This window comes from Magnolia sinica, chromosome 5, assembly GCF_029962835.1.
Source record: "Magnolia sinica isolate HGM2019 chromosome 5, MsV1, whole genome shotgun sequence".
Lineage (NCBI taxonomy): Eukaryota > Viridiplantae > Streptophyta > Magnoliopsida > Magnoliales > Magnoliaceae > Magnolia > Magnolia sinica.
In genome coordinates this window covers 102,997,366-103,012,215 of record NC_080577.1, presented here as the reverse complement: position 1 = coordinate 103,012,215, position 14,850 = coordinate 102,997,366, and the positions used below count along the sequence as shown (strand labels likewise).

The 14,850-nt window shown below is 38.7% G+C and overlaps 1 protein-coding gene across 6 annotated transcripts; it reads right to left on the bottom strand.

Annotated features, from left to right (window-relative positions):
- Positions 1 to 5,940: 5,940 nt before the first annotated feature.
- Positions 5,941 to 11,835, bottom strand: LOC131246490 (kinesin-like protein KIN-1). 6 transcript variants are annotated; one of them, XM_058246676.1, is made up of 17 exons: positions 11,685 to 11,831; positions 10,729 to 10,885; positions 10,530 to 10,632; positions 10,363 to 10,406; positions 9,970 to 9,999; positions 9,719 to 9,841; positions 9,606 to 9,631; positions 9,379 to 9,460; positions 9,140 to 9,181; positions 9,028 to 9,061; positions 8,619 to 8,694; positions 7,378 to 7,526; positions 7,227 to 7,288; positions 7,066 to 7,157; positions 6,866 to 6,983; positions 6,284 to 6,466; positions 5,941 to 6,195 (listed from the first exon to the last, which is right to left on the bottom strand). In XM_058246676.1, exons 2-17 carry the CDS (start codon positions 10,840 to 10,842, stop codon positions 6,016 to 6,018), a joined length of 1,458 nt encoding a protein of 485 aa, XP_058102659.1. In that variant the 5' UTR covers positions 10,843 to 10,885; positions 11,685 to 11,831; the 3' UTR covers positions 5,941 to 6,015. The 6 variants fall into 6 exon arrangements, with proteins under 6 accessions (XP_058102659.1, XP_058102655.1, XP_058102658.1 ...); XM_058246672.1 differs by having other exon boundaries at positions 11,562 to 11,829; XM_058246675.1 differs by having other exon boundaries at positions 11,461 to 11,827.
- Positions 11,836 to 14,850: the final 3,015 nt, after the last annotated feature.

The following is a 14,850-nucleotide window of genomic DNA, read 5'->3' as shown; positions in this document are numbered from 1 at the left end:
CAAGTTATTCAACAAGGTCACACGCAAAGTCATCACTAGCCGTGACGTTAGATTCGATGAAAACTCTTTATTCCGTAAGAATGATCAAGAGGAGCAAGAGGGACAAGAAAGGTCGATCGTAGACGTTCAGATTGACTCAAATGATACTCAGACAGAGACAGATGCATAGACAGAGATACAGGATCAGGTGGAGCAGTCACCAGTGAGAAAGAACCCACCATGTGATCACAGGTTACCGACAAGATACAAAGAAGACTCTAATATTACATATGCCCTCATTACAGATGAGGGGGACCCGTCTACTATTTAGGAGGCTCTTGATGAGCCTGATGCAGAAAAGTGGAAGGCGGCTATGGACGATGAGATGGACTCGTTGCATAAAAATCACACATGGGAGCTTGTGGAGCTTCCAGTGGGCCGAAAAGTGATCGGATGTAAGTGGTTATTCAAAAGAAAACATGATGGATACAAAGCAAGGTTGGTAGCGAAGGGTTATGCTCAAAAAGAATGAATCAACTTCACAGAGATATTCACGCCGGTGGTTAAGCAGGTGTCTATCAGATTCGTGTTAGCGCCGATTGCCCAATACAATCTCGAGCTGGAACAGATGAATGTCAAGACTGCATTCCTGCACGGGAAGTTGGAAGAGCAGATCTACATGAAGCAACCAGAGGGCTAAAAAGTTAAAGAGGTAGAGAAAAAGGTTTGTTGGTTAATGAGGTTGTTGTACGACCTGAAACAGTCGCCTAGACAGTGGTATAAAAAATTTGATTCTTTCATAGTGAGTCAGAAATTTACTCGAAGTGAATACGATCATTGTGCCTATTACAAGACACTGAGTTATGGAAAATTTATCATTTTAGTATTGTATGTTGATGATATGTTGATCGCCCGCCATGATATGTTTGAAATCAACGTACTGGAGACTCAGTTATCAGGGACATTTGAGATGAAAGATTTGGGGGCTACAAAAAGAGTTCTCAGCATAGATATTTATAGAGACAGGAAGAAGAGCAGGCTTTGACTATCACAGGCATAATACCTTGAAAAGGTGTTGATCAAGTATGGGATGGACTAAGCAAAGCCCATAAGCGTTCCCCACGCGGCTTACTTTAAGCTTTCCTTAGAATAATGTCTTAAATCAGATGAGGAAAAGCAGGTTATGTCTCATGTGCCTTACTCGAATGCGGTTGGCAGTTTAATGTATGTCATGGTCTGTACAAGACCACATATTTCTTAGATGGTGTTGTGAGCAAATACATGTCAAACCCCAGCAAGCAACATTGGGAAGCAGTAAAATGGCTACTTCGATACATTCGAGGTACTAAAGACTACGTCTTAACTTTTGAGAAAACATGAACAAAATTGGTAGGGTATGTGGACTCCGACTACACAGGCAGTATATATTCCAGGAAGTCTACTTCAGGATACTCGTTTGTACTATCGAGTGGAGCAATCAGTTGGATGTCGAAGATTCAGTCCGTGGTGGCGCTTTCTACAACCGAAGCAGAATATATGGTAGTGGCGGAAGCATTTAAAAAAGGTACATGGCTTAGAGGCATGATAAATCAGTTGAGACTTCAACAGGATGCCGTGCCGGTTAACTGTGATAGCGAGAGCGCTATTAATTTGGCTAAAAATTCTGTTTATTACTCACGTACTAAACACATTGATGTTTGTTACCACTTTATCCGACAGGTGCTTGAAGAAGGAGACGTAACACTGGAAAAGATTCACACTAGCATGAATCCAGCAGACATGCTCACCAAGGTCATTCCTACAAAGAAGTTCAGGTTTTGTGCAACTTCTCTGAGCTTGGCAATGGCGTAAAAAAAGGACGGAGTGTGCACAAGAAGCGGTGATTGAAACTATGATGTGATGCAGAGATAACAAAAGAGGTCAAGCAGCTACACGGTTGAAGATTGAAGACATGGTAGAGATTGTTGTGAGACAGATGTCTTAAATCTGTCAACGTGCTGTTTGACCGGTCGAGCGGGCCGCTTGACCAGTCGAGGGTCCACTCAACCAATCGAGGTCCGCTCGACTCAAAGTCCAGTAAGCGGTATTTTTTGGTCTCGACCAGTCGAGGGTCAGGCTCGACCGGTCGAGGGGGTCCTTCGACCAGTCGAGGACCTGGCTCGACTAGTCGAGGGTTACGTAGACTGCGCACGGACTGCATAAATTTGAGGCAGTTTCTGAACTGTTCTAAGGTCGGTGCGAAATAGGTGTTTCCTAAACTATAAATAGGGGTCCCTAGAGCTTTTCTAAAGTATTTTAAAGCTTTTTAAAAGTTTTCCAAGAGTTCTTAAAAGGGTTCTAGGGTTATCAAAGGGTGTAGCAAGGGTGAGATTCAAGATTGTTCGAATCGGGTAAGTCCTCTCTCTTTGTAATTTCTTTTCATAGTGGATTTCTATCGTTTCGTGCCATAGTTTTTTCCCGTAAGGAATTTCCACATTAAATCTTTGTGTTCTCTTGTGATTGCTTGACGTTATTGAATTGCTATCCTAGATTTAGATTTGTGTGATTCTGCGGCACAAATCTCCAACAATCACCACTCTTTCCAGTGGCATGGTACACATGCAATATTGATGTGATTTATTTTTTTCCCTGTGTCGTAAAATGGAATGTTAAAACGGATGAATGTGCCGGTCGAGTTTGGTGGATCCTGGATACACGAGGTTGGATACTTGACCATGGAGCCGACTTTAATGTATGTTTTTTATATCCACGCCGTCCATCCATTTTTCCATCTCATTTTAGTGCACCAGCCAAAAAACGAAGCAGATGCAAATCTCAGGTGGATCACACCACATGAAACAGTGGTGACTGATTGTCCACCATTAAGAACCTCTAAGGGCTGACCGTGATGTTTATTTGCTATCCAGCCTGTTGGAAAGATCATACAAACTCTGGTGCAGTAAAAAATAAAAAAGTAAAAAATAAAAAATCAACTTGATTCAAAAATTGTGTGGCCGGAAGCTGTTAGTTGTCAATCACCACTGTCACCTGAGATTTGGATAAGTTTCATTTTTTGTCTCCTGCCTAAAATTAAATGAAAAAAATGGATGGACTGCGTAGATATACTACACATACATCAAGGTGGGCCCATGGTTAGGGCCCACTGTCTTTTGTGAAGACGGGCCCGCCTAATCCGTTCTGTGCACCGGTCACTGGATTAGGTATTAACCCGCTGTCTCCAGCTTGGCACAGGTTGCAGCTCTGAGAGCCCACCGTGATATATGGGTTTATCCACACCATCAATCCATGTTGACATGTCATTTTAGTATATAAGCCCAAAAACTGAGGTACATTAGGGAGGCGGATTGGCTGGTGTACCACACATCAGCTATATAGCAGGTACGTGTCGTGCGAAGACGAGCACTAACGCTCCTCGAGCTCCGAGTTGTACGAATGGTTCAAAGGAGATCAAGGTTACATGGGCCCCACAATGATGCATTTATCATATCTACACCGTTGATATATTTTTAGAGATCATTTTAGAGCATTATCCAAAAAATGAATCTTATCCAAAGATCATTTGGACCACACCACAAATAGCAGCAGACATAATGATTTTCACTGTTAAGCAATTCGTAGGGCCCACCGTGACGTTTATTTTCCATCCAATCTGTTCATAAGATCACAAAGACACGAAAGAAGCGGAAAAACGAATTTCATATTGATTCAAAACTTTTATGACCCTAAAAAGGGTTTCAATGATAGACGTTCAATCCCCTACCGCTTTTTGCAGTGTGGTCCACTTGATAGTTATATATGTCTTATTTTTCATCTCAAGCCTTAAGGGGAGCTCGCCAAATGAATGTACCGTTCGGGTATGTGCATACCTCATGATCAGACCAATAGAACTTACTGACATCAATACAGCAGCTATATAGCTGATGTGAGGTACACCAGCCAATCCGCTTTCGTACATTAGATGCTCAACTGGACCACACCACTGGAAGTGGCAGTGATAATGATACCTACCATTGAAACCTTCTTAGGGCTCACTGTGATGTTTATTTGCCATCCAACCCGTTCATAAGGTCACGTACACCTAGATGAAGGGAAAACAAGAATATCAGCTTGATCCAAAACTTCTGCATGCTGATCCCAAGAAGCTTTTAATGGTAGGAGTTCAATCCCCACTATGTGGTCACTTGAGCCTTGGACCTGCGTCAGTTTTTTGGGCTTGTATCCTAAATAACATGGAAAAATGGATGGACGGTGTGGATAAACCCATACATCACGGTCGGCCCCTCCGAGCCCAGCCTGCGCCAAGCTCAGGAAGGGTAGTACCGAATGCACTTCCCAGGTGCATTCCCTTGTTTGCCGTAGATTTTGAGTTCGAATCTTGGTGGTTTACTAGTTGTATATTTCTTTTAAGAAAAATCAAAAGTCATGCTCAGGAGCAAGCTTACCAGAGACTCAACTTGAAATCTGGTCAAGTTGATTCGGCCCAGTTTCGGGTCAACCAAGTTTTAGAACCATGGATGGTGATTCTTAGCAGTTGATGGGGGCTTCTTCAAAAGTCTTCAACACTGGAGGAACCTACTTTTCTCCCAGAAAAATAGTCAAGGAGAAGGTCCATTTTCAAAGATGGGAGGTTCTTTTTGAGTGCTATAGGGTCCATTGTGAGGTCCATCACATTAACAGTTCGGGTCATTGAAACATGTCCCTGAACATCATGAACTATGCACATTGGCGAACAGTACATTTGCATTGGTATTGTCATGGAGCAACTGATGTCTGGTTATACTTTCCTTGTTTTATACTTCAATATATTTTAAAAATGGCTTACCCAAACAAGTACTAAATAAATAATAAAAAGAGGATTAATTTATCCATTAATTACAATAGTAGAACTAGCATGTGCAATGCACGTAGAGAGAGTGAGGAAGCTGTTTGCAAAGCATAAGAGGGGAGCAGTCGTACAACATAGTTCTCTTTTAGCAGAGGGACCCTCTTTCTTTAGTATCTTTTATATTAGACAAATCAGTATCGTGTGTTTGGATGCTCGCTTGAACCATATGGCAATTCATCAATTCCCTGTATAGGAAGAGACCAAAGTGGGGGTGCTACCATCTTAATTCACATTGGAAACCAAAATCGATGTTATCTTTATAGAGACATAAAACAGTTCTTTTTTTCTTTCTTTTTTCTTTTTTTTCTTTTAAGAAAGTGGTTGTAAAGACAGTGTAGCTGCATGTAGGAGAAAAGATATGAAGTCACCGCAAAGAAATGAAGATATACGAGACTAGATCAGCTCAAGAATAGGTAATAAACAAACTAATCAGTACTATTCATTTGCCCAACAAAATAGCCTTGAACATCAGTACCATTCCATCCAAAAAGCATATGAAACCTATCTGTGTATGATTTTGCCAAAGGTCCAATGGAGAGAGGAAACGTCCTTGGTTTCTTTTGTGTGGGAGATGCATCATCTCATACACATGTTTTGAAAATTAGAACAAGATAGAACTTTTGAAAATCTTAACCATTTATCCTATGGTATGTTTTCACATGGTTTTGTTGTGTTGTGCCACCCATTTTCTCAAGAGGTACTGTGCAGTAATAGCGTTTTTACCTGTTCACAAAGGTCTGCTCACTTTAAACTCCAAATCTTTCAAGTCAGCCCGAACCTGGATGGACCAAGCCCAATAACTCTCCAATCCAACAAATCCCAACTGCCCAACTGTGGTCTTTAAATTGATGTCTAAATATGGTAACAATCCATGTCCAACAAGAAAAGTCCAAAGACTGGATGGTTCGGATTGCATGATTGAAGATTTGTTAGGCACAGCCTATCCATGGTGGGGCCTACCAGATGGCCACTCTGGATCAGTTTTCCATGGTGCACAGACCCCCTGCACTTTTATGATGGTTACAGGGATCAATCAAATTGAAGACGGTCCCAATAAGCTATACCATAGAACCCAATTAGACTCTAGTTAGCAACTGATTTCTCTATTGAATCATTCAACTAACCACAGGTCTATGTTCAACATCTACACGTCACAGCAACCTTTTCCTTGTAGCATCTGGTCCAAAGATACTCCAAATCCATGAAGAGAAGAACCAAAGAAAACCCAAAATCGTAGCTGAATAACAGAAGCTCTCTGCAGCATTGAAGTATGAATGGAACTTCTCAGAAGCTGCTACTTTGACCTTAAGATCAAGGTTCTCTTTCTTGAGCTGTAGCCACATTAATTAGAGAGAAAATAAGTCACAATCTTGAGCTTGCGCCATATACAACCACTTTCATATCGAATCAAACAAATACCGTTTCAATAGTTGTTAGAAGCTCTTCCACAGTTTGGTGTAATGCTGAAATTGTCCGACTAGTTACATCTTCATAAGCTGATTCAAAGTCTTCTACTGCCATGCAGGGATCGAAGATAATGCCTTCCACAACAAACAACTCCTCCAACAGCTTCACATCTTCAATGTTCAGGCTGGCTCTCAACTGTGGCAGGAAGAAGTTAAAGAAATGAGGACTTCAAAAGTAAACTTGCTCTCTCCAAGCATACACCACATTAGAGCCATTCATCAGGTAGGCCCCTCTGCATATGTTCTCATCAGGCAGGTTATCTGTGGACAAAGAATGGATGGCTAGAACAAAAAAAAATAAAAATGATCAACACTCCATCTAACATTACCATATGACCAACCTGATGACTGGACTGTGCCTGATTTTTAAGCCATGGCAATTACATAGTGGGGCCAACCTGGTGAACAGCATGAATCTCATGCACATAATTGCATGTGCAGGGAGTCACACCTCACAAGTAAAACGCTCTAAAGAAATATATATTCCTAACTGCATACGACAATGTGGGCAATATCATGCTATTTCTTTGCAGACCTGGTCCAACAGTCTGTCACGCGATTCACTTTTATTAGTTTGACAGTGGGTGACTAGCTTTACTTCCCCTTTATCCTCATTGCTACTAACTCGTGGTGACGTCCTTACATGCTTCGCTCTGCAAAATACATAAACAAAATGACAGTTAGTTTTATTTTTGTATTATAGAATTGCAATTTTTGACTGGTCTGTACACATGCCTAGCACCAAAACGAAGGGTAGACAGGCTTTCTGATGCATTTAAGGAGCTCGGAGAGCAGCAACACAGAACAGCAGTTCGAGAGTTCCCACCCTGTTACAGTAAAGGAGATAGTCCTCACATTGACTGATCATGCAGTGACAAATTAAGGGAGGACCTCACCAGAGCATCTTGTAGGATGCGCGTAAGCTTCGAATCACGATATGGAATGTGGTTCATTTTGCCTGCAGATACACCAATTCAATCTTTTCATTTGAAATAATCACAAGAATTGTACTGACTGTATCTGGAAAGAGACAGGGAATGCCAGTACCATTCGTCAGAGCATTAATTACGTTGCCAAGAGCTGAGAGGGACTTATTGATAGTCTTTGCTTCTTCCAGAACTCTTCCCTCAGCACAGGTTTTCTCGACTTTCTCAGAGCCAGCCAAGTCGACAAGAACAAGTTTTCCAGTTTTCACCCTGTCGACATCTCCAAAGGACTAGTGGCGTGACGGATTTTATTTTTTTTTCAAAAGCATAACAGTGATTATTGGGAACTCAAACAGGCATACATATTTTTTTTTAAAGATCATTTTAAGGTGAGCATTTTAGAGTTTATTTATTTATTTCACGTAACCTTCCCATCAGAAGCAATGTTGCACAAATATCAAATAAATAAGTTGCACGAGCAAGCTAAACTTGCAAGAAGACATCAGCAAACGAAGTTTATGCCTTTTCTTTCAATACTGCAATTGATAATTTACCAATTCATCCAACGGCCATGTAATCTATATGCTGTTTTCAAGAGTCTTTTACTGATAAGTTGCATCAACAATCTAACACATGATTGACATGTATACCAACAAGCCATTCCTTTGATGCTAAGAGATTGCTGATAGGCTATAATAGCTACAGAGGAAATGAAATTAGTAGATCAGATATATTACAAATGGCAACGCACAACATCCTAACAAAAATAGGGAAGTTACTAGGTATCTGACCAGTTGCTGACCAACCAAAGACAGTAAACACTATATAAAATACAAATATTCAAAAACAAGTTGGAAGAATACTGATCAGATTAATGAAGTGAGCTTCCAAAGAATAGTAAGTGACACTGCAAGATTTTACTAATAAAAGTATACCAGGGCCAAAAAAAAAGCGAAAGATCTAAGAAAAAATGTGATGAAGATTTTAAATGCCAAAACAGTCATTAAGGCAGCATTTGGATGTAAGTGTGAACTGAATGGTAGGCATTCAGTCTAATCAAAATGGAAATGAAAAAGAAGAAGAAGAAGAAGAAGAAGAATGTTACTTGTGCTTCCTTATATTTATAATGAGAAAGTAATCACATTAAGTCAAACTCAAAAGCAATATGATTGTGATTTGAAGCAAGTCCCTCAATACGTATGCGAGGGAAGAAAATTACAATTTGCTTCTTTCCACCATATTAGACTAGCAATTGCAATTTAGTTCGATAGTGAATACAGATGCACCCTAAGGGAAGTTGTCAGAACTAAGTCACAGGAAGAGCACCCACATTACCAGAAGAGCATGCAATAATAAGCTTACCTTCCATCGTTTGTAGATTCTTGAAGGACTGAAAATATATAAACACAGTGACTTCTGCTGCTGGCCATATTCATTTCTATCCATGTTAAGTCTCTGCAAAAGGGAAACAAAAAGAAAGACAAAACAGAAACCCTGCAGAAGAAAGGACTGCCAAACAAGGTTTTAAACCAAAGCATCGGGTTATCATATCATTCACCACGATACAGCACCATATCCCCCCATACCGCCTCTGGATTGGGCTGCTTCAGGCCAATACTGGCCGATACAGCCATATCGTTCATGGGCGAGTCATACTGGCAAATTGGGCGATATGCACTGGTTTCAGACGACTATCCCTGCTCCTAAATGACAGTAATCACAGTTACTAAGTTGCAAAAAAATAGCCAACAGAGCTAAAATTGAAGGATACGTGTCTCTCCAACTGCCCTATTAGCAACCCCAACCTGCATTTTCAAGTTTTAATTAGGGAAGCTGTAACCATCACCAAATTTTGCTGAATATTGAAACCCATTATATCTTACAAAAAGCTTTTGCAAAGCTTCTGCAGCATCCATGATACATATCTGAAAACCGAGAATCAATAGATGAGTAAAACTGAAATTTCAAATGATTAAATCAGTTGAAATCGAAAGAAGCACTATCTCGATTCTCGGAACATACAGTAACAGCCTCATTTATAGACTAACAATTAGAAGGATTCAAGTACACTAGATAATTTTCTTTGGTGGAAGAAGTGGCAAGCATCAAATTGCTTGCTTACCTCAGTTGCTCCCGAAAGGAATATTCCTCGTGTCTTGCCCTCCTTAATCTGTAGATTATCTTTTGATAAATCAAAAAGGTCTCTGAGAAAATAATGCAACAATAATTAGACCATTTTTATCCCTTCGAAAATGAGGATATGCAAAACTGTGGAAGAGAACACATTCTGTTTCAGGGTTGAAGAACTTCAAAGGTAATCCATCTGCTGGCTTCCAGTAAGTTACAAACCTTACTTTCTCCATATAGATCTCCACCTGTAAGTGCCACAAAAGAAAAGTTTTAGCAATGAAGTTGACAGTTCAAAGGGCAGGAAAATCATGGAATATCAGTACTTATAATACCATTGACAATTTGACTATGTACTTGGATCCATCATTGGCAGATGTTATGCAGTCAAAAAGCCCATTTACCACTCGCGGAAGTATTCCTTTTTTCTGTCCATCACACTCCGACATACTTGGGCCCTGCTTCAACATGAGGATGTTACTAGATATCATCTGAATTGAAAGCAAACCAGTTCAAAATACACCACTATTTTTTTTAGAATGACTCATTAAACATCCCATTCATGAATACAATTTAATCACTTCACCTCCATGCTGTATGTCTTCCCAGCTCCAGTCTGTTCCAAATGCAGTATTTGAAGGTTACAATTTGTTAGCATTATGACATGAAAGCTTTACATTACTTGCCGAAACAAACAAAACACAACATCTATCAGTTTCGCTTTTTTGTCAATATGATATGGAAGCTACATATTGCTCACTGGATGCATATTTTGTAGCCTGGCCTCAAACAGAACAGGCAATCCAAGGATACATCTTCGCAAGTGTACATGTGTACTACAGTGCATGCATTTTTGCATTCATGAATTCATGCATTTAACAATCTGAACAACTACAGTTAATGACAGAAACGTAAAAAGAAAATATTGACAACTAGAACAAGCATCATTTCAAGTAATTTTTGCCAAAGTGCAGCTTACCTGTCCATAAGTAATGATTGTTCCATTTATTGCATTAATGGCATCTGTTTAGAAATAAAAATTTCAAAATTACATACAAAGCAGCAGGGTCAGACTGCACAGAAATCAACTAACCAAATCGTTTACCAAGAATATAAAGCAGGAAAGTAATTACTGTAAGCACACACCCCGAACTATAGGCAGAGCTAGAAATTGATATACATCATCTTGAGAAGAGTGCTGATAGAATACCCTATCAAAGCAAAACGTCAAATCTCCTTCCTTCACATCCTACAAGACATTAATGCAAAAATCATATCAGACATTTTCCATAAACGGAGAAACTCTCTGAAAGTAAAAATTAGAAAGAAAAAAAAAAAAAAAAACCTTGAACACAAAAGACTCGGTATCTAGGCTCCGTATGCAAACACTGTCGCCATGATCTCTCTTTTCTCTTGAACTCAAAGGTCTGAAGCGAGCACAGACTGTTACACTTGCCATGTCTACTAACTTTGATACTTCGAACTCCCGAATTTCTTCAAGCCTGTCACCAAAATTAGCAGAAAAATCGTGACTTGATATGGAAGTTTCAGCTCTAAAGCATCAGTACTAGTTTAGAGCTAGAACTTTCTTTAGCACCTTTTCTTAATAATTTCAAGAAAAAGACATATAAAAATGGACCTCGATAAAATTCGTATAGAAAATCAGCTCTAATCAGATCTTGAAATCTGCAAGATTATTCAGATATTTCTAACGGATGTTCGCAAAATCAAACTGACATAAGGACAGCAACATTATATCGAAAGAAATTGCAACTAAAGATTGAATTCTTGGATTTCAAATGCCTTATAGAATTCCAGATCTAGATTTTTACACCGTAGTTTTCAAAATAAAATAACAGTAGAATTTGACAAACAGAGATGCTTCGGCTGAAATCGGGTGAAAACCACAACCTGATCCGAAATTTTAACTGTAAATTACCTCCAGCTAGCCTAGATCATAAATGTAGAAAACTTAATACTCTAATTTCGTGAAATTCCTAGTAATTTTCAAACAGAGCAGCAATAGCAGAATAATATCGAAAGGAAATGAGACGTTTGGATGTAAAGAAGCTATAACTGGTGAGGATCGGGGATTTAGAAATCTCCTGTAATTCAACGAGAAAAATCCTCGTTTTTTTTACGGTAGCAGAGAAACCGGAGGAGAAATCGAGATTTTACGGCAGAATTGCGAAATTCCGGCATGGAAGATATTTGATTTCGCAAGCTTCTTGAGAAATCTTTGAAGAAAAAGAAGAATCGAGCTCGGAAAGATGCATAGGATTGGGTTTAATGAGATAGTACCGAGGGAAGGATTTCTCGACCAGCTCCGGAATTTTGGATGTTGAAATGAGCAGAAATTGGAAATATATAGGGACTTATTTGCAGGCGGGAAGGCGCGAGTTATACGATACTCAGGCAGCGTATGACGCTTGATACGCAGGCACTCATTAATGAGTCCGGATCTTCTGTTATTTGGTAAACAGGGATTCCTAATTGCCTAATCCTCATTGGTCCACGTCACCACTCGCTAAAAAAAAAAAAACCAGAAAAAGAAACTCATCTCCTCTCTCTCTTTCTTCTGTTCAGTCGTTTTCCTTTTTCTTTCTTTTGTTGGGTAGTCTTCCTTTCTAAGCTAAAAGGTGAGAGTTATAGAAATTGTATATTTGAATTTTTATATATTTTAGTTGAGTTTCTTTTTAAATTTAGATTTCTGGGATCTTATTTCTGTGTTTTCATGAAATTACAAGATTCCCTTTTTTTTTTTTTTTTTTAATTTCCTTTTTGAATATTTGCCGAGGTTTTGTAATCTTTTACCTTTTTCCAATTGAATTTTTATACTAGGTTCTTTTAAATTTCTATTGTTTGTTGATTTTCTGTCTTTGCTTGAATTCTCCAAGAATTTATTACTTTGACCTGCCTCAAAGGTTACTGATTTTTTTTTTTTTTAAATGGGTCTTAATGAAATCGCGAGTTCCGTTCAATTCCAAGACATTTGCTATTCTTTCTCTTATTTTTCTCTTATCCATAAACCTTCTAAATTGCAGGTAATTGGTTTTTTCATAACTTTTGAGTTATTTTGGGAATTTCGATTTTTGGGAATTGAAGGGGATGTTAACATTGGACCAATACATATTAACATCTACATGCGGTTTAACAATAACATAAAATCCATAGGATCTTGACTTGATGCATTTGACAAAAATGAAAAACAAAGAGTTGTACAAATTAGAGAGTGTACCTTGCACCATTGAATTAGCCGATGAAGAAACTTGATGTTGATGAGCCATTGCTTTCAACGGTTTAAGTCTTCTCAACTTGGCACAATGACTAAGATCAACTAACTCTGATCTTCTCTCTCCACAACTCTCTTTGATGCGTGAAGGGAAATGGGAGATCAACTGCAAATGTTGAGTTGGAGAGAGGGACCAGGAGCCTTGAATTTATAGATGATTTGGTTCCAACCCATCAAAGGAACCAAGTAATTACATGACTCTTTATCTTCTCCAATTAATCAGAATATTCAATGCCATTACATAATTCCAAGAGATGGAATGGGAAAAGTCACTCCTTAGAATGTGAAAAGTCATTCTTGGAATGTGGAGAGACACCCCTAAAATATGAAAAGGTGTGGAATATGAAAAGTTATTTTTTAATACAAAGGTTGTGGTCATAAGTGGGCTACTCTCTTTATACATTCCAACATTCTCCCACTTGGCCTATACGACCACATCATGAGGACTTTTCCCTAAATTCAAATTTATATATATTGATTTTATAAAAATTGACTTCTCTTGAATTTAGACATTTGAAAAGATACTTCCAATAGCGCCATACTAGAAAAGACATAATACCTTGATTAAATGAAACTACTAATGTGAATCATGGCGGTTATACATCATTTAGCGACATACTCCCTTCCATGTATTACGCCACTAGCAATTCACATATAATCCGGTGCTAAATGAGAAGATTAACAGGCTAAGAATAAGGCCGGTTAAACGTAATGGTCCAGCGATTATATCTTACTTACATCCACCATCAATGTATATACGTAAGGATAAATAAGAATGCATAAAAATGTGATTTCATATAGATAGTGTCTATTACATCAAGTTAATGATCAAGGTACATGATATCCTAATTAGGCCCATTTCAGCTACATGACTCTTATAGGTATTTGGCGGTAATCTTTTAGTTATTGGATCCGCAATCATCTGGTTTGTCCTTACATGTTCAATAGACACTAAATGATTTTAAACATTTTCTTTGACAAAATTATATTTAATTACAATATGCTTTGCTCGACTAGAATGCTTATCATTTTTGGAGTAACATACTGCTGCGGTATTATCGCAATAAATTTTTAGTAGCTTCGAAATGGTGTCGACAACCCGAAGCCCTAAGATGAAGTTCCACAACCAAATTGCTTGGGTAGTGGCCTTAAAGCACGCCACAAACTCCGCTTCCATCGTAGAAGTAGAGACACAAGTCTGCTTAACACTTTTCCACGAAATAGCCCCGTTAGCAAGTAGAAAGACATAACCAAATGTGGACTTTCTGCTATCAATGCATCTGGCATAATCGGAGTTAGAATATCCAATCACTTCTAACTAATCGGATCCTTTATATGTGAGCATATAATCCTTGATTCCCTATAAGTAGCGCATGACTTTCTATGCAGCTTTCTAGTGATCCATTCTAGGGTCACTTTGATATCTGCCTAACATTCTAACAACAAAGCTAATATCAGGCCGAGTGCATGTTTGTGCATACATAAGGCTCCCTACAACAGAAGCATAGGATATATCTTTCATCTGTGTTCGCTCTACATCGTTCATTAGGTATTGGTCTTGACTGAATTTGTCTCCTTTAATAATAGGTGCATCACCAACTCTATAGTTCTTCATACTGTATCTTTCGAGAATCTTATCAATGTAGGCTCTCTAAGATAGTCCAAGCAGTTGACGTGATCTATCTCGATATATCTCAATGCCGATTACGAAAGTAGTCGCACTCATATCTTTCATTTCGAAATTCTCAGAGAGAAAATTTTTAGTTTCACATAACATGCTTAGATCATTACTAGTAAGCAAAATATCATCCACATATATATAGGACCAAAAAGATAAACTTACTCCCACTGACCCTCAGATATATGCACCGATGTGCAATGTTTTCTTCAAAACCGAAGGCAACTATTATGTGGTTAAACTTGAGATACCACTGTCTAGAAGCTTGTTTAAGTCCATATATGGATTTCTTTAATTTGCATACTAGTTGTTTATTACCTTGTTCAATAAAGCCCTCTGGTTGATTCATGTAGACTTCCTCATCTAGGTTCCCATTTAAAAATGTCGTTTTCACATCCATCTGATGTAACTCGAGATCATAATGAGCCACTAGTACCAAAATGATTCTGAGTGAATCTTTTTTAGATACTGGAGAGAAGGTTTCGTGATAATCGATG

Bases quoted from the DNA above. Each gene is read 5' to 3' on its own strand.
- LOC131246490 (XM_058246672.1), bottom strand. From the start codon at position 11,659: ATGCATCTTTCCGAGCTCGATTCTTCTTTTTCTTCAAAGATTTCTCAA. The intron at 10,886-11,561 runs GTAAAATCTCGA...TTTTGGTGACAG, and splicing joins CGGAATTTCGCAATTCTGCC to GCTTGAAGAAATTCGGGAGT. The intron at 7,527-8,618 runs GTAAGCTTATTA...AGATGTCGACAG, and splicing joins GAATCTACAAACGATGGAAG to GGTGAAAACTGGAAAACTTG.